Source organism: Pristis pectinata, chromosome 2 (genome assembly GCF_009764475.1).
Source record: "Pristis pectinata isolate sPriPec2 chromosome 2, sPriPec2.1.pri, whole genome shotgun sequence".
Taxonomy (NCBI): domain Eukaryota; kingdom Metazoa; phylum Chordata; class Chondrichthyes; order Rhinopristiformes; family Pristidae; genus Pristis; species Pristis pectinata.
The window spans coordinates 55,313,698-55,339,475 of NC_067406.1; the positions used below are offsets into that span (position 1 = coordinate 55,313,698).

Below are 25,778 nucleotides of genomic sequence, written 5' to 3' on the forward strand. Positions count from 1 at the left end.
AAGAATATTCTATAATTCTATCTGTCCAATCTGTAAGACCTCAGCTGAAAGAGAATGCAAGTAATCCAGCTTTTAAGATGGCTGATCTTTTTTTAAATGCTGTTTTGTTGGAGGTAATGTCTCCAGAGCATGGAACTAAAAGCAGGTTGCTGCATTTACAATCAAACTGCTAAATGAAGACTCCATAATTAAACGAAGCAAATTATTCCAGCTTCCATTCATTCATCTCATCTTCCATTGTGTCTTTTCTTTGCAGGTGATAGTATTCCTGTCTGAAATGAAATACCCTGAAAGATGAGCACTTCTTTAGAGAAACTCTCTCAGCTAAAGGTCACACTGTAAATCTCCATTGCGTTTTATTTAAAGGCAGTTATTTCTGATGGACAGGTAGCAGACGTTACGCTTTTAGGGATGTACCACGGCCTAGAAATTGGACCTACCACATTTTTTATGCATAAATTGCACCAACAAAATGTCATTTAGTTCATGTTTTAATGCAATAGTATCAGAATGAGAAATAACTTCTTCTCCTAGAGGGTTGCAAGTCTTTGGAATTATCTATCACAAAGAGTTGTGGATGCTGAGTATTTAAGTGTGTTTAATGTGTTTAAGGCTCAGGTGGATTTTTGTATAGTGGGGAATTCAAAGGTTATGGGGATAGGGTATGAAAAAAATAAAGCCAAAGATCAGATCACCCAAGAATGATCCAAATGGTGGAGCAGGTTCAAAGGGCCATTTAACTAACTACTGCCCCTATTTCTTATGTTTTTAAGGAATAGTAGATGACAAATAAATAAATGGGCCTGGATTCCCTCATTACCTCCAGAGGTTACACCATTATATTTGTTAAGCACTGGAATATTCAATGGACTTGCACTTAGAACAATATTGCTCTTATGCATCATTAATACAAATTTACAGGACTCCTTGGTGGCTTTGGTAATCTGTTTGCTTCTCTGCAAAAGAGGGCCACTCCTCTGATGGTGCTGTCATCAGGATTTTACACTACGCTCTGCGAAAATTAAATAAACATTGAAAGTGTTAGAAATATTCAGCTGAAAGCAGAGATAATGTTTCAGATCAATGACCTTTCTTCAGAGATTGATATTTACTAGGTGCAGCTTCTCTACCACCTTCCGCACCCCCTCCTGATTCAGATCCCAAGGGAGACTTTTTAATCTTCCTGCTCCATGTCTTAGAAGAATAATGTGTAACACTGTCATCCTAGGCACAAGACCCAACTCAATTGTGATCCTTCCCCCCTGTACTCACTTTGATGGCAGCCATGATGGTCCAGTAACAGGAGGATTACATTTAGCAAGCACCATTAGCATGCTGACTTGGCACCCTGCTGTTTATTGGCTTGATGCTAATATGACTTAAACTTCAAAATCATGCCAACTTCTTCACCAAAGATACAGATGAGATCAGCTTTGTGTCAGCTACAGCTCATTTGATAGCACACTCACCTGTGGCCAGAGGAATGTGGGTTTGATTCCCATTCTAGAGATCTAAACACAAAAACCTAGTTTGATATTTTGCTATTATATTGAGAGGTGCTGTCCTGTTGGTTATAGCAACATTCTGATGAAATGTAAAACTGAGGATGGTTTGCTTCCAAAGGTCGATGTAAAGATCCTTTGGCAACATTTTGAAGTGAACCAGTGGAATTATCTCTTGTATCCAGACTGTTATTTACCCTCCAACCAACATTATTGAAGCTAATATCATAATAACGTAATGAATAGAAGCAGTTATAGACCATTCAGCCCCTTGTGTGCTCCACCTTTCGAAAAGAACATGGTTGATCTTTTACCTCTGTGCTACTTTTCTTCACAACCCCATATCCCTCGAATCCCTTAGTATCAAAAAATCTATCTGTCTCCACTGCTCCTTGAGTAAAGAATTTCAAAGGTTTAGTGAAGAAGTATCTTGTCATCTCAGTATGGAATGTTTGACCCCTTTTTTTTGCGATTGTGACCCTTGTTTCTAGATGTCCCAAACAGGGGAAATACCATCTCAGCATCTACCCTGTCAAGCCATATAATATATTTTATTTGTTTCAATGACATCTCCTCTTATTCTTCTAAACTCAAGAGAGCATCGGCACAGTTTGCTTACCTTCCAAATGCCCTGTTATGACTTCTTTAATAATAGGTTCCGGCATTTTCTCTGCCATGATGTTAGGCTAAACGGTCTGTAGTTCATTATCTCGCTTCTCTCCTTTCTTAAATAGTATGATTACATTTTCCACTTCCCATCTGTGGGAATAATCCTAGTATCTGTAGAAAACTGGAAGACAGCAATCAATGAATCCATTATCTCCATGGCCACCTCTTTCATGACCTTGAGATGCAGGTCATCAGGACTTGGGGATTTATCAGCTTTCAGTCCCATATATCAATATTTCTCCAATATTGTTTTCTTGTGAATGCTAATTTCTTTCTGCTCCTCATTTGTTCCGAACCTGTTGTTCCCCATATTTTCAAGAGGTTTTTTTGTGTCTCCTCTCAAGACGAAAGACACCAAATATTTATTAAATTTCTCTGCTGTCTCAGTCTGTCAGTGACCTGCATTAATTTATGCTAATCTTTTCCTTTCAGCGTACCTGTAGAAGGTTCTTTTAGTCAGTCTCATATGATTACTCTCATACTCTACTTTCCTTTTCTTTATTCATTTCTTGGTCTTCCTTTGCTGAATTCTGAAATTGTCCCAGTCCTCAAGCTACTGTCTTTTTGGCAATGTTATCAGCCTTTTCCTTTGATCTTAAATTATCTTTAACATTTCATTTTAGCCACAGCTGGACCTCATTTCTTATTCAGTTTTTGTGTCTTATAGAATATATATATATCCCTAACTATATATATAAATATTTGTTGTAAATTATATACTAATTGTCTTAATGATATCCATTGTGTGTTTACAGCCATACCTTTTGTGGTTTTGCAATCTACCATGGCCAATTTATGCCTCATACTGACTTTATCTGCTTTTTTTTGATCTAAGACTCTACTTTTAGATGGAACTATATTACTTTAAGTCTTTACGTAAAATCTGTCATTTTATGATCACACTTTCCTAAAGGGCCCTTAACAACTGGATTATTAATTAACCCCTTCTCATTGCACAATACCAAAAACAAAATAGCTTGTTTCCTTAGTGGCTCTACAACATACTGATTGAGGAAATCATCTCGTATACACTTCATGAATTCATCGTCCACATTATTACTGCTAAGTTGTCTGGTTCTGTGTTTAGATTAATGTCCCACGTGATTATTGTAATACTGTTACTGCGTGTGCCTCTCAAACCCTGATTTACATAATGTCCTACATTATCACTACTGTTTGGGAGCCTTATAGACAATTCCCACTCATATTTTCTGCACGCTTGCAGTTTCATGGCTCTACGCAAACTAATACTGTAACTGCTTTTTGACATTCTGAGCTAAGATAATTTCTTTGCTGCCTTAATTGCAACCTTCATTATCAAACTACCCATTCTTTTCTAATAGTTATGTTTCCCTGGAATATTTAATTCCCAATTTTGTTAACTTTGAGACCACATCTCTGTAATGGCAATTAGACTGTACTCATTTACTGAAAAATAAATGAGTACAGGAGAAACAAAGGACTGCATCTCCTGTACTCATATATTCCTACTTATGCCATTAATTCTTCCTTTTTGTTAGAAATGTCGCATGCATTCAAATGAAAAAAAACCTTAATCTTTTTACCATTTTCTCCTGCTCTAACTGGAGGTATACTCATATGTTTGTATTCTCTGGTATATTTGGTCGTTATCACATTGCTGATTGCGGCAGTTTATTGTAGGTAAATTGGCTGTTATATTAAAAAGTGAGATTGCGGATTAAACGTACGTGGCGGGATGCAGCTTGGAACGATAAGCTCTTATATAAATGCAAACCTTTTTCTTTATTTTTCAACTCCTGGCACGGGAGATATAGAACGACAGCAAACTGACTGGAAGGAGAAACAACAGCAGTCAGAGTTTTATACCCGGAAAGATGCATATCGTTCTACTTAATGCTAAATTAATACTTTGCACCTTCAAAATAAAGAAATCTGTTTTCCTGACACGGGATATTAGAACCGCCCTTTAGCTATCGGTATGGGACCAACCAGGACTGAGGGTTTTGTTTCGCATAGCAACCTGTGCTGCTGCTGTCACCTGACAGACACATTAGCAAGCCAACTCTGTTTTTTGATTAGCAATCTTTTGTTACAGTCCGCCAAAAGAGTTATTACTTTATAACCAGGCAAGCAAACGGGAGAGACTTCAGCTATTTCCTCAATCTGTGATGCATCTGTAACAGCAGTTGAACCAGCAAACCTGCCCATCAAGATTGTTTTCTTAAATCATTCCCCGGGTACAGTGCGGCCTATTGGCAAAGACTCCAGTTTCGTTGAGAGAAAACAAACTCGTCTCCACGGTCTCAGTAAAATTCGCAAGACAGATTGCCTAAGCAGCTTTTCCTCCCCTCCTTCTCTCTTGCAACGAGTGGGAAAGCCAGATTGTATTAAATTTCATCAAGTTGAAACTCTTCCTGGTGCTCGGATCCCCGCATCCGAAGCTGATTGGTTCTAATTTACTTTTTTTTAAAAAAATGAAGGTTGCAGTGCTGGACTTGGGAACTATATTTGCAAAGATCTTCACGACTTCTGCTTCTCCTGCTGTGCCTCCGGCTGGTTCTTCAAGCAGCGGGTCTCCCGCCTCTCCTCGTGGACCATCAGTCCCAGTGCCTTCATCTAAAGCGACGCCTCTCACTTCTTCCCTGTTCAATGTCTCAGGGAAAGCCTCGGTGCTAACTGGAACTGCCCCCGGCCCAGAGTGCTCTGCCGCACTGAAAGTCCGCAGCGCCTCTCCGCTCCCCTCGGCCGGCGGGACGAAACCAGCCGGATTGAGCGCAGGGGCTGCGAATCAGGCACCGGCACGACCGACTCCGAGCTGCAGCCCGGTTGGTTCAGGTGCAGCGAGAAGCGCGCAAGCTCACAGCGGAGCCGCCAGCGCTGTGATGGGCAGCACGGGAAGGTCCCCCGTACACGTCGCGCAGAACGTGGGCTGGAACCCGCCCAACAAGCAGTACCCGTTCGCTTTACCCGACATCGGTGAGGAGTGGCTGACGGATACCGAGTCGGTGGAAAGTAGCAACGAAAAGTAAGGAGTTCCTTCACCTCTGGGGCCGCGGGATGGGGAAGGCCGGGAGGGCGAGACCTGGCGTGTAAGTGCAGATTCGTTTTCTCTGGAAAGCTGGTTTGAAACTAACCGTGATTTGTTGGCTTCGATCCCTGGTCCGGCCTGACTCATGCCATTGCTATCCTGTGAGCCCTGCTGGAAGGTGGGCAGTTGTAGAAAGGAACAACAACTTTGTTATGTAGCATCTTTGGCGTAGTAAAACGACCCCAAATGCTTAGTAAGACAACCATTAAACAATTAGCTACCTGAAGAGTCATTAGGACGTGTGATCAACAAGCTTGGCCAAAGAGGTTGATTATATGATATTTTGAAAGGAAAAGGACGTGGATAGGTTTGGGAATAGAATTCCAAAATTTTGGAGCCGGGCCGTTGAAATCTCAGTTGCTAAAATGGTGGAGTGATTGAAGAAACTAGAATCAGAGTTGGCAGAGATTGGAGGCAAGGATAGGTTAAGCCATGGAGGAATCAAGGAGTGAATTTTAAAATTGAGATGTTGATGGACTGGGAGCCAGTGCTAGTCATCGAGCACAGGGATGATGGGATCCAATTCAGACCCTGCAGAGATTCCTGTATATAGAACATCCTTCAAAATGGTGTGTCTGCTGAAGATATGATTTCTCTACTGGGGCGCTGCCTTCAGGATAGCTAGCAGCCCTCAGAGGCATTCATCAGCTGCTCCACTCTGAAAGAGTTGCTTGTCTGTTATCAGGATCTTTTCAAAGTCTGGGATGCGGTCGCTTCCTTAATAATGGATTTCAGCTTTTTCCCAATGCCAGATGACGGATCATTGGTCTGTAGTTTCCTGCTTTGTGTCTTTTGCTTATCTTAAATAGTGGTGCTACATTTGCAGTTTTCCAATCTCCTGGAACTTCCAGAATCTAGAGAATTGAGGAAGATCACAGACAATGTATTCTTTATTTCTGTAGGCACTTTAGATTATTATGCAGGCCTATAGGTCCAGTGGACTTTGTTCCATTTGTTTACTCAGTACAGTTCAACTCAGTTGATCTGGCACGGTTGAGGCTTTGGCCCCGACTGGCAGTTTTTCCAGATTATTGGATGTTATTCCAATTAATACTCCAACGTATTTTTAATTCACTTTTTTTAGACGTTACAGAGTAATATAAACATTTTCCAACTCATCAGTTAAGTTTAAAGAGAGTGTGGGAAGCAGGACCCAGGTGTATTAAAGGGAGTATGAGAATTAGTGCCCATTGAACCAGATATTGAACCATTGGGATTTCCAAACAATCAGATAGTGGATTGTCAGCGTTTTACTGTAACTTTTCTCTAGTGATCATTTTAAGTTCCTGCCTGTATTCAGTCTTTAATGTTTCCCCATTTCCCATTAATAATTCCTTAGCCTCATCCTCTAGGATACTCATATATGCATGTAGAAGCTTTCTGTGTCTACTGAATATTTCTTGCTAGTTTGCTGTCATCTATTTTCTCCCCTTTTCTTCTAAGGTTTTTCCAGTCTGTTTGCCTAATACTAATCCTCACAACAATGAATGGCTGTTCTTTCAATACCCTACCACCTTTAGTTGGTCACCAACAGATTGTCCTTCTTATAGAGCTTTTATTTCTCAGTCTGATTTTACAGGCTGGCAAGGTTCCCATGGATGCTAAGAGCAATTGATGGAACTCTTGTGGGACTGCAAAGTCAGACTTGTTCTTTTAATTTTGCTGCCTGTGTCCTGTCTTGTGCTAAGTTCCATTCATCTTTCATCCCTGTGATTGCTGACATGCTTTGATTCCTTGTTTAGACAATGTCATTTTTAAACATTCTCACCCTTATTTTCAAATCCCTCTGTAACCTCTTCTTGCCCTACAAAACTCTCCATTTCTCCCCTCTTAGTTCAACCATAAATTTTATTGTTCTATCATTGTCATCCATGGTTTGAACTGTCATTGTCCCAAGCCCTGCAGTTTGTTCCTTTGACTTCTCTGTTTCTTAATTTATTTTTTCTTTAAGATGCACATTTAAAGTACCTCATTGATAAACTGTGGTCAATTTCTACTAATATCAACTTCTGTGGATTGGTGTCAATTTTGTTAAGTAACATCTTTGTAAAATATCTTGGAACATTGATTGTAGAAACAGTATATTCATATGTTTGAGTTTGCTTTATTCAAATAGGTAGATTCACGTCCATAGATCCTTCAAGGTTGCCACGCACGCAGGTTGATAGGGTTGTTAAGGCGTATGGTGTGTTGGCCTTCATTAGTCGGGGTATTGAGTTCAAGAGCCACGAGGTAATGTTGCAGCTCTACGGAACTCTGGTTAGACCACACTTGGAGTATTGTGTTTAGTTCTGGTTGCCTCATTATAGGAAGGATGTAGAAGCTTTAGAGAGGGTGCAGAGGAGATTTACCAGGATGCTACCTGGATTGGAGAGCATGTCTTATGAGGATAGGTTGAGTGAGCTAGGCTTTTCTCTTTGGAGAGAAGGAGGATGAGAGGTGACTTGATAGAGGTGTACAAGATGATAAGAGGCATAGATTGAGTGGACAGTCAGAGACTTTTTCCCAGGGCGAAAATGGCTAACACAAGGGGGCATATTTTTAAGGTGCTGTGAGGTAAGTTTTGTTTTACAGAGAGTGGTGGGTGCGTGGAACGCACTGCCGGCAGTGGTTGTGTAGGCAGATACATTAGGGACGTTTAAGAGACTCTTAGATAGCCATTTTTCTATCATTCATATGGCTATGTGGGAGGGAAGGTTTAGATAGATCTTAGAGCAGGATAAAATGTCGGCACATGGTGGGCCGAAAGGCCTGTACTGTGCTGTAATGTTCTATGTTCAAATAATGTGCAATAACTGTAGTGTGACTCACATCATGGCATATTAATGGCTTCTAGATGGCTTCAATCATCATTCTGATATGTTTGCTGTACATCCATTTCATGACTTTAAAGAGCTTTAATGCCTCGTATACTGTCCAGAATTAAACAAAAGTTGAGACCTAACCAGTGATTTAGACAGGATTGCCATAACTTATTTGTCTTTGTGTCCTATGCCCTATTTGTAAAGCAGATGATTCTTTTTACCAACTTTTATCATGCTGTTTTGAAAGATTTATGTGAATCACACTTCTCTCTTCCAGCAGCCCCTTTACACAAATTAATTGATGTTGTTTCTTATTTTTTAACCTTCTAAATGTATGTATGGAATCAGGAAAGGATGAATCAATAAGGTGGCTTATTTGTTGGAAGTTTTTGAATTGTGCATGTAAACAGAATGGCAGATAACCATATGGAATTACATTCAGAATATTCATTAATGGGCAAAATGGGGTATTACATGTATGGTATTCTGTTCGTTAGCTAAAAATGATTAGTTCCACTGGACATACTGGTAATCATTTGCATTTTAATTAACACTCAGTAAGTATGGTTTAATTCCTCACTAGTGATTGACAATATTCTGCAGCAGCAGTTTAAGCTCAAGCATGTCAGATATCAGTGGCTGTTACTGCTCAACCATTGTGAGATTGAGTGCTAAAATATATTAAAACGAATATGCTAATAAGTTATTTAAAACTTAAAAAATCAAGGGGGGATTGTATCTGAGTAAATTAGCAATGATCCAAATTATTTAATATGTGCTTTCCTTTCTGTTTAATGAAAAATAATATTGTATAATGTAGAATCATGAAGAATATAGTTTTATTGAAAGAAGACCTCAATGAACAGTCTGTGCATTTGAAAATATTGTGACTGAAATATGCAGTGGATAATAATTGAACAGAATAAATGTTCAGTTCACAAGATGAACTGTCATAGACCACTGGAAAGTCTGTCAGTCAGGAGGTTGGCAGAGATGCACACAGAGGATTTTCTTAATTATGTGTTCTTGCAGACCTTTACCTCTAGCAGCTCATTCTGCAAAAAAAAAATCCTTCTAAGACAAAAAAAAGAATAAATAATGCTGGCTTATGATCCCCAATTCATGGATGCTTTAAGGTTGTACAACTTACAGTTTAGTGACAATATCACAATGGGAAGCTGGCTTGCAAGTTGAGAACTGCCGTTAATGCAGGAAACCTCTGACTGTTCAGATGGCAGCATTTGGAAAGAAATTTAATTAAAACAGCAAACCAAGCCAAACTTTACGTAGTATAATATTTCTTTTTCACAATGCAATGTTTAATAGCCTGCCACTCACAGACCCGAAAACTTGAGCTCAAGTTTTAAACCGAAGTTTTCAATATTTAATTGTCTCTCTGTCATAGTTAAGCTTAGAGGGCAAGTAACTAATTAAAAAATGTTAAAGCAAGAACAGTTAGGTGTAGGTTTTCATCCTGAATCTAGAAGATCTGGTTCCTCCTCATTAGGTTTAATATTTGTTGCCTTTTTTTCCTATTCATTATCTGAATTCTGTTGTCTTCGAGCACTGATTGCCAATTAGTATGAGTGAAATGCTTCAAATTGTGATATTAAATATGACACTTTGAGAAGATGACTAATTTGTTAGTTATTGGGATGAGAAAGGAATGGTTAGCTTATTTCATGAATATTCATCAGACCATAGAAACAGAAGATGCTCCATGTGTAACTGGAGCATGAATTTTATCCCATAAGCCTTAGCCGTTGAGGTCATCACTTCAGTTTACGGTCTTCATGCTTTGTGTTGCAATGTTAGTATTTATAAGAGATCATTTTCTAGCTTCACAGTACTGTTGAGTTGCCTCGTTCACCAGGGACACCTTGAAGAAATTTGAGTTTGATGCAGTTAATTTTCTGACAATTTATTTAAGTAAGTGGAAGCAGCTGTGACCATCCACTGAAATTTTGACATGTTCTAAGGGAGTGTCCCCTATTCTGTGCAAAAAAAATATAATTGCTTCCAGTGGCTGGATGTAAATTTCAGTATGGAACAGCATAGAGCAGATTCAAAGGTGGGTGTGAGGGAAGGGAGGGAGGTGGAACTGGGTAACTGTATGAATTTGTTTATTTTAAAATTAGAATCGTACAATAATCCACCCTATATTTTCCCATTCATGCTCCGCCTCAGTGAATCTATGATGCCTTAAAGGCACAGATTTGTTCCAAAATGTCTATACTTCAGATTCCATAATGTCCATTGGTTGTGGTACTGGCTCTGGAGTAAAAGAATTTCTCACACAAGTCCATACACAGTCCAAATGGAGGTGCACTTATTCAATCCCTCTCTCCTCCAGGAGAGAGGAAGGTCTAATTACCTCACAGGTGCAATAAACTTACTCTGATTTTACAAAGCCTGGCATTTTTATGCAGATTTTGGAGATGAAATACCATAATTAATGTACGGAGGTCCAGTTATCATCTCTTAACCAATCGAAAGCAAGAAGCTGCAAAATCGAATGCTGCTTCTGACGTCAATTTTCCCACATGATAATCATATACTTGGAGATCCCTGCCTTTGGTCAATATCTGATTGCAACAAGATATTCCTTTGGTTTAATTAAACAATCAATCAGTGCCTGATTATTAACCAAACCTCTTCAGAGGCCATTTATGCTACTCAACAGGCTTGTTATTCCTGATCACATTCCATCTGTTTCCAACCGACTTGTCACCTCCTTGTATCTCTGCAGAGATTAATTGTCTCAGGAACAAACCTGCAGGGACCACTTATCAAAGGAGAGGCCCATTATCTCTTTTCCACATTTTTTTAGACACCTTCTGTCCTGTGAACAAGCCCATTACTCTCAGTCCTGTGTATTCTGATTTGAATTCCACATTGTATGATTGAATATTGATGCCTCAGGAACACAAGGAATGCACAATACATTTGGCTTGCTCATGCCCTTTACATGTAAGGGAAATCAGATAAATTCACCAAATAAAGGACATTCTTTCTGGGGAAATGGAAAACACCCAGAATAAAGTTCATAATGCTTTTAAACATAAGATCCTTTGAATTCATTGTGACATCACTGTGGCATTTTCAGTTTCTCATATCAGCCACCTTGTGGGCTTCTGGGAAAAAAAATTATGCATTTAGTGTTGATCAGTGAGAAAATTTTGTGATTACTCAAATGCTGGGAACTGCACCTGAATTTACTTTTGATTTGGAGCATTTGAGACTTTTTTTGTCACACAAACAAAAATGTAGTGTAACACCAATGCATAAATTAAGCTTAATAGATCACACTGAGACAACCTGGAATTGCTGGGTGCATCATGGTCGGCTTATTTTAGTTGTCACATCTCAGTCTGAAGGTTATGAATTCAAAGTTGAACTCTGGACCCTTAATCCCCCAGTATCAGAGTTAATGACCATTTTCAAGATGTTAAACTGAGGACTTGCTTGTGGTTCAAGTGACTATTAAAAATCAGCTATTTGACAAATTGGCATTCTGAACTCTCTAACTTGCCTTCAGACCAGAGTGTAGATTTTAAGCTGCCCCCCAGACATAAAAAGATGTTGCTGATTAGTTACTAGTTTATTAGAACTGTTCTATTTTAATGGTTTCTATAATAAGTGGCTAATCTGCAGTGCTAGGTTTATGTAGGATGTTAGAAACATAGAAACCCTACAGCACAATACAGGCCCTTCGGCCCACAAAGTTGTGCTGAACATGTCCCTACCTTAGAAATTACTAGGTTTACTCATAGCCCTCTATTTTTCTAAGCTCCATGTACCTATCCAAAATTCTCTTAAACGACCCTATTGTATCCGCCTCCACCACCGTTGCTGGCAGCCCATTCCACGCACTCACCACTCTCTGAGTAAAAAAACTTACCCCTGACGTCTCCTCTATACCTACTCCCCAGCACCTTAAATCTGTGTCCTCTTGTGGCAACCATTTCAGCCCTGGGAAAAAGCCTCTGACTATCCACACGATCTATGCCTCTTATCATCTTATACACCTCTATCAGGTCACCTCTCATCTTCTATCGCTCCAAGAAGAAAAGGCCAAGTTCACTCAACCTGTTTTCATAAGGCATGCTCCCCAATCCAGGCAACATCCTTGTAAATCTCCTCTGCACCCTTTCTATGGTTTCCACATCCTTCCTGTAGTGAGGCGACCAGAACTGAGCACAGTACTCCAAGCGGGGTCTGACCAGGGTCCTATATAGCTGCAACAATACCTCTCGGATCCTAAATTCAATTCCACGATTGATGAAGGACAACACACTGTATGCCTTCTTGACCACTGAGTCAACCTGTGCAGCTGCTTTGAACGTCCTATGGACTCGGACCCCCAAGATCCCTCTGATCCTCCACACTGCCAAGAGTCCTACCATTAATATTATATTCTGCCATCATATTTGACCTACCAAAATGAACCACTTCACACTTATCTGGGTTGAACTCCATCTGCCACTTCTCAGCCCAGTTTTGCATCCTATCTATGTCCCGCTGTAACCTCTGATAGCCCTCCACACTATCCACAACACCTCCAACCTTTTGTGTCATCAGCAAACTTACTAACCCATTCCTCCACTTCCTCATGCAGGTCGTTTATAAAAATCACGAAGAGTAAGGGTCCTAGAACATATCCCTGAGGTACACCACTGGTCACCGACCTCCGTGCAGAATATGACCCATCAGCAACCACTCTTTGCCTTCTGTGGGCCAGCCAGTTCTGGATCCACATTGCAATGTCCCCTTGGATCCCATGCCTCCTTAATTTCTCAATAAGCCTTGCATGGGGTACCTTATGTTGTTGAAAATATAAATGCTGTATCTTTCCACATAGATATTCATTTCATTTTTGCCAGTCATATCTTACATTTGCTGTAATAAATTCAGCAAACTTGCATTTCTGTTCCATTTAGTGCATGCCACAGAAGCTGATGCATATATCCCTCTTCCATCTAAATTAAGAATTGACATGAAAGGATCAAAAATATTTGGGCCAGCCACCAGCATTTTAAACAGAGTGTTGTTGACTCTTTAGTATTCCACCATAAAAATCAACGATGTCTTAGGTGATTGGAATGTGTCTGCTGCAGGATAGCTAATAAAGCCAGTCAATTTGGTTCTGTCACCCATGACAGACTTGAACGTTAACCATCAATCAGATATTATTTGTTCCCATTTTAGTTGCACATGATTCAAAACAGAAGACTTTAAGAGGAATAATTTATCAGGGTAATAGTTACAGGGTTGTTTCTTTACTCTTTGTCTCCAGAGTAATACATAACAAATTAGGTTCCAAAATGTTTTAAAAACATTTTTTTTCTTTTGTCAGAGGAAATTATTTTGAAATGTGCTGCTGTTGTGTAAATTGAATTTTGTTTCCCCTAGAATGTTTAATATTGACTTGAAGAATTATTCACCTGGGAACATTTATAATTGAATTTATTTGAACATTTCTCAAATTAAGGCTTTAGATGAACAGATAATCAGATTATCAATGACGTTAGTGATTAAAATTCTAATGTGATGTGGCCTGTTGACTTTTTTGTAAAAATGCTTTATGGCTTTAAGATACCTTAATTTATTAAATGTTTCAGTAAAGTGAAAACAAATGTCCTACAGTATGTATCTAGCTTTTCATGTTAGCCATATGAGGTCAATTAAAGGGGATGTCTTTTTTTTCCCTTACTTGATGGATCTCAACTCGATGCATTTTCAACAGTCTTCTAAGTCAATAGGATGATGTAAAGAGCAATTTATTCTATTGGGCTCAACATATGAATGAAAAGTAAGCAAGCAAATGGTTTGCTTGTTGATGTAACTCTGATAGAGAAATATCCATGATTGTCCAAAATTGTCAACAGGCCACATCACATTAGAATTTTAATCATGGAATTATTAAGATCATTTATTATCTGATTATCCATTTATCTTAAGCCTTAACAATTCTGAGAATGCTTGCTTAAATAAATCCACTTAAATGTTCCCAGGTGAATAATTATTCAACTTGACGGTTGGCTCTATTTTTCAAGAAAATAAATGTTCAAGGAAAAAGTATCTTCAATTGTTACTAATGAATTTCACAGCAAAGCCATAAGAGGGATAATGGAGAAATGGTGAAGTTGGGATATTTCCTGCAACTGAAGTTCTTGGAGCATCTCTCTCTACTAATCTTTGATTCCTTGAAGGTAATTAATTCAATTTTAGATGGAAAAAGTTGTACTTCACTGCAAATGGATTAAGTAAACCTGGCAATAAGTATTTGGGGATGTGGTATTGGTATTGGTTTATTATTGTCACTTGTACCGAGGTACAGTGAAAAGCTTGTGTTACAAACCGATTGTATAGGCCAATTCATTAGTGCAGTTACATTGAGTTAGTACATAGTGCATTGATGTAGTACAGGTAAAAACAGTAATAGTACAGAGTGAAGTGTCATAGCTACAGAGAAAGTGCAGTGCAATAAGGTGCAAGGTCACAACAAGGTAGATAGTGAGGTCATAGTCCATCTCATTGTATAAGGGAACCATTCAATAGTCTTATCACAGTGGGGTACAAGCTGTCCTTAAGTCTGGTGGTACGTGCCCTCAGGCTCCTGTATCTTCTACCCGATGGAAGAGGAGAGAAGAAAGAATGTCCCAGGTGGGTGGGGTCTTTGATTATGCTGGCTGCTTCATCAAGACAATGAGAGGTAAAGACAGAGTCCAAGGAGGGGAGGCTGGTGTCCGTGATGTGCTGGGCTGTGTCCACAACTCTCTGCAGCTTCTTGCGGTCCTGGGCAGAGCAGTTGCCGTACCAAACCGTGATACATCCAGATAGGATGCTTTCTATGGTGCATCGGTAAAAGTTGGTGAGAGTCAAAGGGGACAAACCAAATTTCTTTAGCCTCCTGAGGAAGTAGAGGCACTGGTGATAATGTGATAGAATTAGTTTTTGGCACAACTTTTCTTGGTTGCTACTCTAAGTGGACTTTCCCTTTTGTTCCTACAACTTTTGTCTGCAACTTTAAAACTTGTTTTATTTCTACCTTTTCCTGGTTCTGATGGGAAAATCATCAACCTGAAACACCAACTCTGTTTCTGTCCCCATGGATGCAGTCCCAACTGTTGAGCATTTCCAGAACTTTACAAATGTTTTGAATTAGTCTTTTGGCTTGGTTTATTTAACCTGCACACTTCCTTTGCAAAGTCCTCAGATCTATAGATTTATTGTTTATGTCACCTAGCCCTACTTGCTTTATTGACTCTCTCCTTTAAATTGGTGCTGCTCATCTCTTTGTCCATTGGCTGCCCCGACAGATTTCATGCCCTCCCAAGATGGTAAATTATCTGTCACTGCTGGAATTACCCAGGGAGTCATTTGACTTCATTTGAGTATCATCAATACGGCTCAGGTTGTTCTGTGAATCTCCAGTAGATGTCAGTACAAGAGTGGCAAAATATTGGTTTGCTTGTTTTTCCAGTGAATTTGGAGGGTTTTGCAGAGACAGCATTTGTGGCATCTCAATGACCTCTCCCATTTAAGCACAGAGGCCCTAGTTACTCTCAGTTGCCGAGGTTGGGCCAGCCACATAGTTTGCATGCCTGATACCAGACTCCCAAAACAGAGTTTGGAATAGGGTGTCTATTGTGGGAAGAGTTTGCCAGGCAGACAGAGAAGATTCAAAGTTGTGTTCAAAGCTTCCTTGAAGCAGTGCAACATCCTTGTGGACCCGTGGCAACCTTTGGCCAATGGTCAGTCAAAATAGAGAAGGAGCATTTCATACGATATTGGGAACCTCTAGACTGTGCATCGGGATCACACAGAAGCTTTGTGTAAGCAGCAGAAGGAGCGGACCACCTCAGGAACTGCCCAACCTCATAAGCCACTTTCTCTTCCATCTATGGAAAAGACTATGGTTCCCATATTGGCATCATCAGCCACCTCAAAACCCACAAAACTGAAGTGGAAGCAAACCATCCTTAATGCTATGGCACTGCCTAAGAAGAAGAGGAGTTTTGCCACATAATGTAATGCTATTTTTAAAACAGCTCTTACAAGTACAATATCTCTGGAATGTTTTCACTGATCAGCACATGCAAACATAGCATAAATAGCTTCATTTCCACCAATAAATCAATTCCTGGCCCATAAATTAATTTATTTGTCATGCAAGAGTTTTCCTGGAAGACTGGGAACAATCCTGAAGATTTTTCTCAAAGTCTCCTTGCAAAAATATAAGATGTTTACTAACTCGTTGGGAATCCCTGGGTTGTGGAGAAGTAGAACACTGAGCACTTGGAGTCCTGATGACAGCATACGGAGGCCATCCGTCATCATGAACGTATCAAGCACGACAAAATTCCAAATTATGTTTTGACTACACGGCTGTGTAAGCAAGGTAAGGGGCTGGTTAATTTTGGATCAGCACCATTTAAGAGGAGGGAAAGGAGCGGAGTGGCCATTTTGGAGCAGCCATTGTGAGAATGGCTGTTTTGAGGTATAAGTGCTGAGTTTGAGATACAAGTGCTGAGAATTTGGGAAGGAAGTGGTAAGGTAAGATGAGAGAAGCTCTTTTACTTTCACTCTGTTTTCCTAGTGGGTTTAGAGGAGGCAATCAGGGCAGTCACATACTCTCCTGTAGAGTGTGGGAGATCAGGAAAACCTCCAGTGTCCCTGGTGACTGTGTGGGAAGTGTGTCCAGCTGCAACTCCTGACTGACTGCATAGAGCTGCTGGAGCTGCAGTTGGACTCGGGTGTATCTGTGAGCTGAGAGCATTATAGGCAGAACTTTACTGAGGTGGTAACTCCACAGTTACAAGCAATAGGTAGATGGGTGACCGCCAGTAAATGTAGAAGCTGTAGAGGGGGAGTGCAGAATATACTTGTTACTGAGGGGAATGGCCACAATGTTACAAGATGGCACTGGAATGTGGCGACTCATTGCAAGCTGCTCTCTGCAGATCTACTCATTAACAATGAGTCAGAGTACAGGAAGGAGATAGAGAGCTTAGTGACATGCTGTCATGACAACAACCTTTCCCTCAATGTCAGCAAATCAATAGAGTTGGCCATTGACTTCAGGAAAGTGGGCGGTGTGCATACACCTGTCTACATCAATGGTGCTGAGGTTGAGAGCTTCAAGTTCCTAGGAGTTAATATCACCGATAGCCTGTCCTGGTCCAACCACATGGACGCCATGGCCAAGAAAGCTCACCAGCGCCTCCACTTCCTCGGGAGGCTAAAGAAATTTGGCATGTCCCCTTTGACACTCACCAACTTTTATCGATACACCATAGAAAGCATCACGGCTCGGTATGGCAACTGCTCTGCCCAGGACCACAAGAAACTTCAGAGAGTTGTGGACACAGCCCAGCACATCACGGAAACCAGCCTCCCCTCTGTGGACTCTTGAGATCCTGCTTTTTAACCTTCTGTCTAGCTCTCTATATTCACTCTGCAGGACCTCTTTCTACCCATGTTGTTGGTACCAATGTACTGGTAACAATGTTGTTGGTAACAATACCTCTCGCTACCTTGGTGAAGCAGCCAGCATATTCAAAGACCTCACCCACCTGGGTCACTCTCTCTTCTCCCCTCTCTCATCAGGCAGAAGATACAGGAGTCTGAGGGCACATACCACCAGGCTCAAGGACAGCTTCTATCCCACTGTGATAAGACTATTGAATGGTTCCCTTATACAATGAGATGGACTCTTGACGTCACAATCTACTTTGTTTGACCTTGCACCTTATTGTCTACCTGCAGTGCTCTTCCCTGTAGCTGTGACACTACTCTGTATTCTTTTATTGTTTTTAACCTGTACTACCTCAATGCACTGTGTAATGAATTGATCTGTACGAACGGTATGCAAAACAAGTTTTTCACTGTACCTCGGTACAAGTGACAATAATAAACCAATACCAATACCATTTTGGATAGTATTGGGGGGGAGGTATGGCCTTTCAGAGGAGAGCAGCAGCCAAGTCTGTGGCACGATGACTAGCTCTGATGCACAGCAGGGGAGGGTGGGGTCAAGGAGCGATGTATTGATAGCAGAGTCCATAGTCAGGGGGACAGACAGGAGATTCTGTGGCTGCAAATGAGACTCTGGGTTGGTTTGTTGCCTCCCAGATGCCAGGGTCAAGGATATCTCCAGCCATTTGCAGAACTTTCTCAAGGGGGAAGGGGAGCAGCCAGAGGTTGTAGTACACATTGGCACGAACAGCATAGGTAGAAAGAGGTCCTGCAGAGTGCATATAGAGAGTTAGGCAGAAGGTTAAAAAGCAGGATCTCAAGGGTTGTAATTACTTCTGGTGCCACATGCTAGTGAGGGTAGGAATAGGAGGATAGGGCAAATGAATGCATAGCTGAAGAGCTGGTGCAGACAGGAGGTACTCAGTTTCTTGAACCGTTGAAATCTCCTTCAGGGCAGAGGTGACCTGTACAAGAAGGACGGGTTCCATCTGAACTGGAGATGGGACCACTATCGTGGCAGGGAGATTTACTAGAGCTACTTGGGAGTGTTTAAACTAGTCTGGCATGGGCTGAGACCCAAAATAGTGGTGTAACAGATGAGAAAGTTGAATCAAATATAGAAGTTAAAGCAAGCAAGTCCAGTAGGCAGGGCAGTGAGCAAGGAAGGTTTGATGGGCTAAAATGCATTTATTTTAACGCAAGAAGCCTGACAGGTAAGGCAGATGAGCACAGGGCATGGATCTACACATAGGATTGTGACATTATAGCTATTACAGAAACATGGTTGAGGGATAGGCAAGATTGGCAGCTCAATGTTCCAGGGTACTGATGCTTCTGGTGTGACAAAAGTGGAGGTAAGAGAGGAGGGCGAAATGCAATATTGACTAGGGAGAACATTACAACAGTAGTTGGAGAGGATATCCCTGGTCAACATCCAGTGAGGCTACGTAGGTTGAATTTAGAAGTAAGAAAGGGGTGATCACTTTGATGGGATTATAGTATAGACCCACCAGTAGTCAGTGGGAATCAGAGGAGCAAATATGTTAGGAAAATCACAGATAGGTGTAGGAATACTTGTAATAGTAGGTGATTTTAACTTGCCTGATATTGACGGGGACTGCCATAGTGCTAAGGCATTAGATGTGGCAGAATTTGCTAAGTGTGCCCAAGAGAGTTTTCTGAAGCATTATATAGATGTCCCTACCAGAGAGGGGGTAACACCCAACCTCCTCTTAGGAAATGACGCTGGCTCAGTGGCTGATGTGTCTTGGGGAGCACCTTGGGACCAGTGACCATAGTTCTATTACTTTTAATGGAGTTATGGAAAAAAAAGTAGGACTGGTCCAGAAGTTAAGCTCCTAAATTGGGGCAAGGCTAATTTTGATGGCGTTAGACAGGAACTTGCAAAGGTTGATTGGGAGAGGCTTTTCGTAGGTAGAGAGATGTCTGGCAACTGGGAGGCTTTTAAAAGTGAGATAGAAAGAATTCAGGCATGTTCCTCTGGCAAGTGTGGCAGGATCAAGGAACCCTGGCTGATGAGTAATATTGAGGCTCTGGTCAGGAAAAAGGAGGCAGCCAGGATCAAGCAAGTCCCATGAGGAATATATTGGATATAGGAGTACACATAAGAAAATTGAGAGGGGAAAAGAGGGGACATGAGATATCCTTGGTAGATAAGGTAAAGGAGAATCCTAAATGATTTTATCAGTATATGAAGAGCAAAAGATTAACTAGGGAGAGAGAAGGTACCCGTAAGGATTGTTGCTGTAATCTATGTGTGGTGCCATGGGAGATGGGCGAGCTCTTAAATGAATACTTCTCATCTGTATTTACTGTGGAGAACATGGAAACTAGTGAGTTCAGGGAAGAGAAAAGTAAAAGAGGAGGTGTTGGTGGTCTTGAAATGCATTAAGGTGGATAAATCCCTGAGCCTGACAGATGTATCCTAGGACGTAGTGGGAAGCAAGAGAGGGGATTATTGGGGCCTTGACAAAGATTTTTGTGCCTTTTGTTAACCACGGGTAAGGCATCAGAAGACTGGAGGATTGTTAATGTTGTGCCTTTAATGTTGGGCCAAATGCAGGCAAATGGGACTAGCTCAGCAAGGCATCTTGTTTGGCTTCAGCAAATCCTTTTGCTTCCAGATATGAGGGCTTTGATGATCTTTTCTCACAGATTATTGCAGGAGAGAGAGAATGAGAGTGAACTGCCCTGAAAAGGGAGGAGAGAGAAGGTTGGGGGGGGGGGAATGGATTCTTAACATTATTTAAATCCTCTAGAAGTATTTAGGGAGCAGATTTAAGTGCTGGGCTTTCTAGCTCTACTTCAGGGCTAACTGCAGCCTCTCCCATTTCAAATGCTCAGTCTTTCACTGGCTTGGTTGCAACTACTAGGGGAGCATTGTGTAGATATAGCAGTTCTGGCAGATACACACAAAATACAAGCCTTAAGGAAATCCACACAATTGAGTGGTTTGTATGGCCTTTGGCATGGTTAGGTACATTAACATAAGGTTTGTTATGATGATTTGCAACGGCCATGTTAGAAAGAAGCTCTTTACATTTAATCTCTCTCCATTTCTGGCAGTAGTCTATGTTGGCTTTCTAACAAACAGCAGTAAGCCACTGGAGATGAGAGAGCTTAAAGGAGGACTAAAACTTTAGGGAGGCACTGACAATCAGTGCCTGTAAGCTTCAGCAATTCTTGTGATCTGTGGGAGGACAGATTGTCAGAGTAATGTAATATCCTCAGAAACCATCTGGAAACTTGAATCTGGTGTGAGCTTGCACAGCAGAGGGCTGAGCTTCCACTGCAACACTCAGACCATGGGTGGCTTCTGCCTATGCTTAAAATGAAGTTGAGATATTGACCATCAGATACGGTACAGTGATTAGACCACAGGTATTACAATGGAGCTAACAATCAAATGTGTCCATATGGTAAAAGATGAGCTTCAATTTCAGAGAAGGATCTGGATTTTTCTTTTCATTAATTTATGGAATGTAGATCTCACCAGCAAGGTCAGTATTTAGCCCATCTCTAACTGCTCTTTAGGGTATGGTACTGAGCCACCTTGAATCACTGCAGACCTTCTGATCAAGGTACTCCCATAGCTGGGTAGGGACTATCAGCAATGATAAAGGAATGGCCTTATATATCCACACCAAGGTGTTATGGGACTTGGAGGGGAATCTGTAAGTGGTGGTGTTCCCATGCGCATGGAAGTCCTTGGTGGTAGAGGCTGTGTATATATGAGCTGCTGCTTGATGAAAGGACATCAGCCTGAAACATTAAATATGTTTTTATTTTTATTTCAGATTTTCAGCTTCAATTTTTTGCTGTGGGAATATTCACTTCTTATTAGTGTTATTGCATAGTCTTTGATGCACTAGGTGTTATAACTCCAAATACAATAGCATATTCAGTGTCTGTACAGCAGTATACACAGGATCCTAGTAACCTGAGGTTGCCACAGTGTGAAAATTATTTTTACTGTTATGGAATAGAATGCAATTTTATTACCAGATTGCATTGTACTGCTCTGGAAATTCAACTGATCACTTCTGATCATCAATATTCCATCTGCCTATGATGCATTTTCTATAACAAACATGCATAACAACATTATTCACCGTACAACATTCCTTTAGTACAGTGTTGGGGAAATTAATCTACATTATTCTGAAGTAAGCCACTCATTGTGCACCCCAGTACCACCAGCTTTTAATAGAATTATTTGATATGCATTTTTAAAGGGACTTCTCTGCTCAGATCCCTGCTAATTTGGGAAGATCTCCTTTACCTTAATTGCTTGCCTGCACTCTGTTACTCTTCCTCGGCTTACAAACTTCTACCAATAGCTCCCCATCTCCCACCTACTAATCTCTCAAACCTCGGGTCCCAAACTTTCCAGGCGTGAATTCTGCTCAATCCCTTCAGGCATCAATCCTTAACCTAACATTCAACTTCTGGACCTTTTCCCCAGTAATCCCCACAACCTGCAACAAGGAATTGAAGAGGCAATCTTGGCCTTACAGCTATTTCTATCTGTATGCTGCGTAAAGGCACAATAATCAAGGAAAGTGTGTAATTGCCGTTTAATAACACTGATGCCTTAGTGCCTGGTGCTACTAAATTTTTAAGTGGCAGGTCCACAATCTAAATGTTTGGGTGTGTGGCATAATGATGGATGAGTATGTCCTTTGGCTGTTGAAGAGTTTCTAGGTCTAATTGTTCCAAACGTTTTAAATTGTTTCTTTTGTAGTTATAAACAACATATGCTATTTCAGATGGCAAAGCATTCTAGAGTCATTGAGTTATGCAGCATGGAAACAGGCCCTTCGGTGCACCATGTCCATGCCCAACCATCAACTACCATCTTCACTAATTCCGTTTACTTTCTATGGCTTGGCAATTCAAATGCTTGTCTAAGTACTAAAATGTTGTAAGAGTACCTGCTTCCATCCCCCACTCTGACAGTGCATTCCAGATTCCAATCATCTGAATGGGAAAAGAATTCTTCCCCAGATTTTCTCTACACAAAAAATGCATTTTACTGTGTATTTCGATGTACGTGTGACTAAAAGATATCTTATCTTGTCAATATAGATAGTGTAAGAGAGAATTTAAGGGAATTAGGAGGATTAAAAAGAGCTATAAATTATCCTTGGTAGGTAAGATTAAGGAGAATCCCAATGTGTTCTATAGGTATATCATGAGCAAGAGGGTAGCCAGGGAAAAAGGTGGGACTCCTTGGGGACCAAAGGGTAATCTATGTGCAGAGCAAAGGGATGTGGGCAAGGTCCCAAATGAATACTTCTCACCTGTATTCATCAAGGAAATGGATGTGGAAGATAGTTCAGGGAGGGGTATGTTGAGAGTCTGGAGCATGTCAGAATTAAGATGGTGGAGATGTTTGATGTCATAAGAGTTGATGAATCCCCAGGGCCGAATGGGATCTATCCTAGGATGCTTTCTGAAGCAAGGGAGAACTTAGCTGGGGCCCTGATGGAGATTTTTGCACCTTTGTTAGCCACAAGTGAAATACCAGAAGACTGGAGAATAGCTAATGTTGTTCTTTTATTTAAGAAGGGCAGCAGGGATAAGCTAGATGACTACAGGCTGGTGATCCTTGAGCCAGTGGTCGGAAAATTATTGGAGGATCCAATTCTATGGAACAGGACTTATGTGCATTTGGAAAGGTAGGGGCTGATTGGGGATAGTCAGCATTGCCTTTTTCAGGAGAAATCCTACCTCACTAGTTTGATTGAGCTTTTTGAGGAGGTATCTAAGAGGATTGATGAAGGCAGGGCAGTAGATGTTGTCTATACGGACTTCAGTAAGGCATTTAACAAGGTCTTGCATGGTGGGCTGGTCCAGAAGGTTAAGGCAATTGGGATCCAAACTGGCTTGGTGAAAGAAGGCAGATGGTGATGGTGGAAGGATGTTTTTCTGATTTCACTGTTGTACTGAAGCGATAGGTGGTGGGACCCTTATTATTTGTGATTACATATTACCGATTTATATGTGAATGTAGGTGGTATGATGAGTAAGCTGGCTGATAATATGAAAGTTGATAGTACCGTGGATGCTGAGGAAGTTCATCTCATGCTGCAGCAGGATATAGATCAGATGGAAAGTTGGGCAGATTGTTAGCAGTTGGAATTTAATCCTGACAAGTGTGAGGTGATGCATTTTAAGAAGTCAATTAAGGGCATGACATATACAGTAGGGTGCTAAGGAGTGTGAACTGAGAGACCTTGGGGTTTAAGTCCATAGTTCCCTGAAAGTGGCAACACTGGTAGATGGGGTGGTGAAGTAGGCATATGGCGTGATTGCCTTCATGGGTAATGGCATTGAATATAAAATTTGAGATGCTTTGTTGAAACCTTACAAAACACTAATTAGACTGCATGGAGTATTGTGTGCATTTCTGGTCACCACACCACAGGAAGGATGTGGTTGTGCTGGAGAGAGTGAAGAAGGGGTAACCTGATAGAAGTATATAAAATTATGGGAGGCATTGATAGGGAAGATGGTCAGAATCTTTTTCCCATGGTAGGGGTATCAAAAACAAGAGGGCACAGGTTTAAGGTGAGAGGAAGGAGTTCTTTTACACAGAGATTGTTGATGTCTGAAACTCACTGCCAGAGGAGGTGGTGGAATCAGATACTTTGACTAGGTTTAAGGGACATTTACATAGACACTTAGATAGGCAAGGCATAAAAAGAAAAGGGCCTAATGTAGGCAAATGGGATCAACATAGATGGGCAAAAAGGTTGGCATTGATGTGGGCCTGGTTTTGTGCTGTACAACTCAGACTCTGAGATCTCCTCTAAATCTTTTACACCTTGCCCTAAACCTATAGTTTTAGACACCTCTGCCATGGGGAAGTTTCTTTCTATCTACCCTGTCTATAATTTTGTATACCTCCTATCAGAGCCCCTCTCAGCCTCCTGCTTCAGTGTCTCCTTATAACTGAAACAATCCATCCTAGGCAACGTCCTGGTGAATCTCCTCTGCACCCTCTCCACTGTAATTGTGTACATGGTTTGAGATCCATGCTATGCTTTGGAAGTGCAATCAACTTTTTATTTCTTGCTGAGATGTTTATGTAATTAAGGATATAGTGTTGTCAAGTTATCATGGTGATAGGAGGCTGGTGTTGATGGCGAAAGGGTGCTTTTCTGTTTGGAAGTTCATGTCAATATATGCGAGTGTCACAGCTATTCTTACTTCATATGACATTATCACATTTTCCTGAATAGAAATTGTGAGCAAAAACTCAGGTTTTTGTTTTTTGCATCTGTATCCTAATTTTACAATCTAAAAAATGAATTGAGCAATGGTTATGTGTCACAAGTCTGTTCATAATTTTGCTGTTATTCACAGCAGTATCGCAGTGAACATTTAGAAGGTAAAGGTAAACTAACAATAGAATTTCAGAACAGGTTTTGAAAGAAAATCTACATTTTTATAATCTACTCATGATCAAACCCATTTTCTTTCATAAGAGGGGGTAGTCCAACCAAAAGAAGTTCAAACACTTTCTGCTTGTACCTTTGATGTCTGCTAATTTATGTTCAAGAAAACAACAGTAGTGTGTGAAGTTGTCAATTTTATTAATGTGCATGGAATCAGCTGTTGACCTTTCCTTACTTCTCAGATTTATTATGGATGCTGCTATTTAACAGAGCACATCCAAAACTGCTCAGAGAAGGAAATAGCTTTGCATTCCTGTAAGAATGGCTTTCATATAGTGGAGCAGATTCTAAAATATCAGAATCAGGTTTATTATCACTGACATATGTCGTGAAATTTGTTGTTTTGTGGCAGCAGTAAAGTGCAAGACATCTTTTATCTTTGGTTATTATCTGAGGCTAAAGCATAGTTGCCTTGAAATTGGTGCAAAAACATTCCCATTGCAATGACAAAGTTACATCCCTCTGTCAACTGAACACAACTGCTTCACTGGCAAAGTAAGTGGTAATAAATATCTGCAAAATAAATGGAGACAATAAATACCTTATTTAATGTACAAACAAAAACATATAGAAATATGGAACTGGCTAGTTAGCACTTCGGAGAAAGAAAGGTTAAAATTCTTTAGTGGTTCTCAATTTTCTTTTTTGTAGCAAAGTTAAACATATTTTTCTCTTCCAATTATGAATTGAATCTTTTATGCATTATCTGTGTTTTTAGTTTCTGATTTTAAAACTAGTGCAGTTATATTTTATTACATTCATGTAAATA

The 25,778-nt window shown here is 40.6% G+C and overlaps 1 protein-coding gene and 1 long non-coding RNA gene across 2 annotated transcripts in view; one reads left to right on the top strand and one right to left on the bottom strand.

The window, feature by feature from the left end:
• Window positions 1-748: 748 nt before the first annotated feature.
• Window positions 749-3,988, bottom strand: LOC127584692 (uncharacterized). The gene is made up of 3 exons (XR_007958418.1): window positions 3,928-3,988; window positions 2,122-2,292; window positions 749-1,012 (listed from the first exon to the last, which is right to left on the bottom strand). It is a non-coding gene; the product is annotated as an uncharacterized LOC127584692 (long non-coding RNA).
• Window positions 3,989-4,063: 75 nt separating this feature from the next.
• LOC127580971 (protein FAM149A-like) overlaps window positions 4,064-25,778 on the top strand; it is an 83,378-nt gene continuing 61,663 nt past the window's right edge. Inside the window, exon 1 of the mRNA XM_052034983.1 lies at window positions 4,064-5,178. Within this exon, the coding sequence (XP_051890943.1) occupies window positions 4,628-5,178 (551 nt within the window). The 5' untranslated portion in view covers window positions 4,064-4,627. The remainder of the gene's footprint in view (window positions 5,179-25,778) is intronic.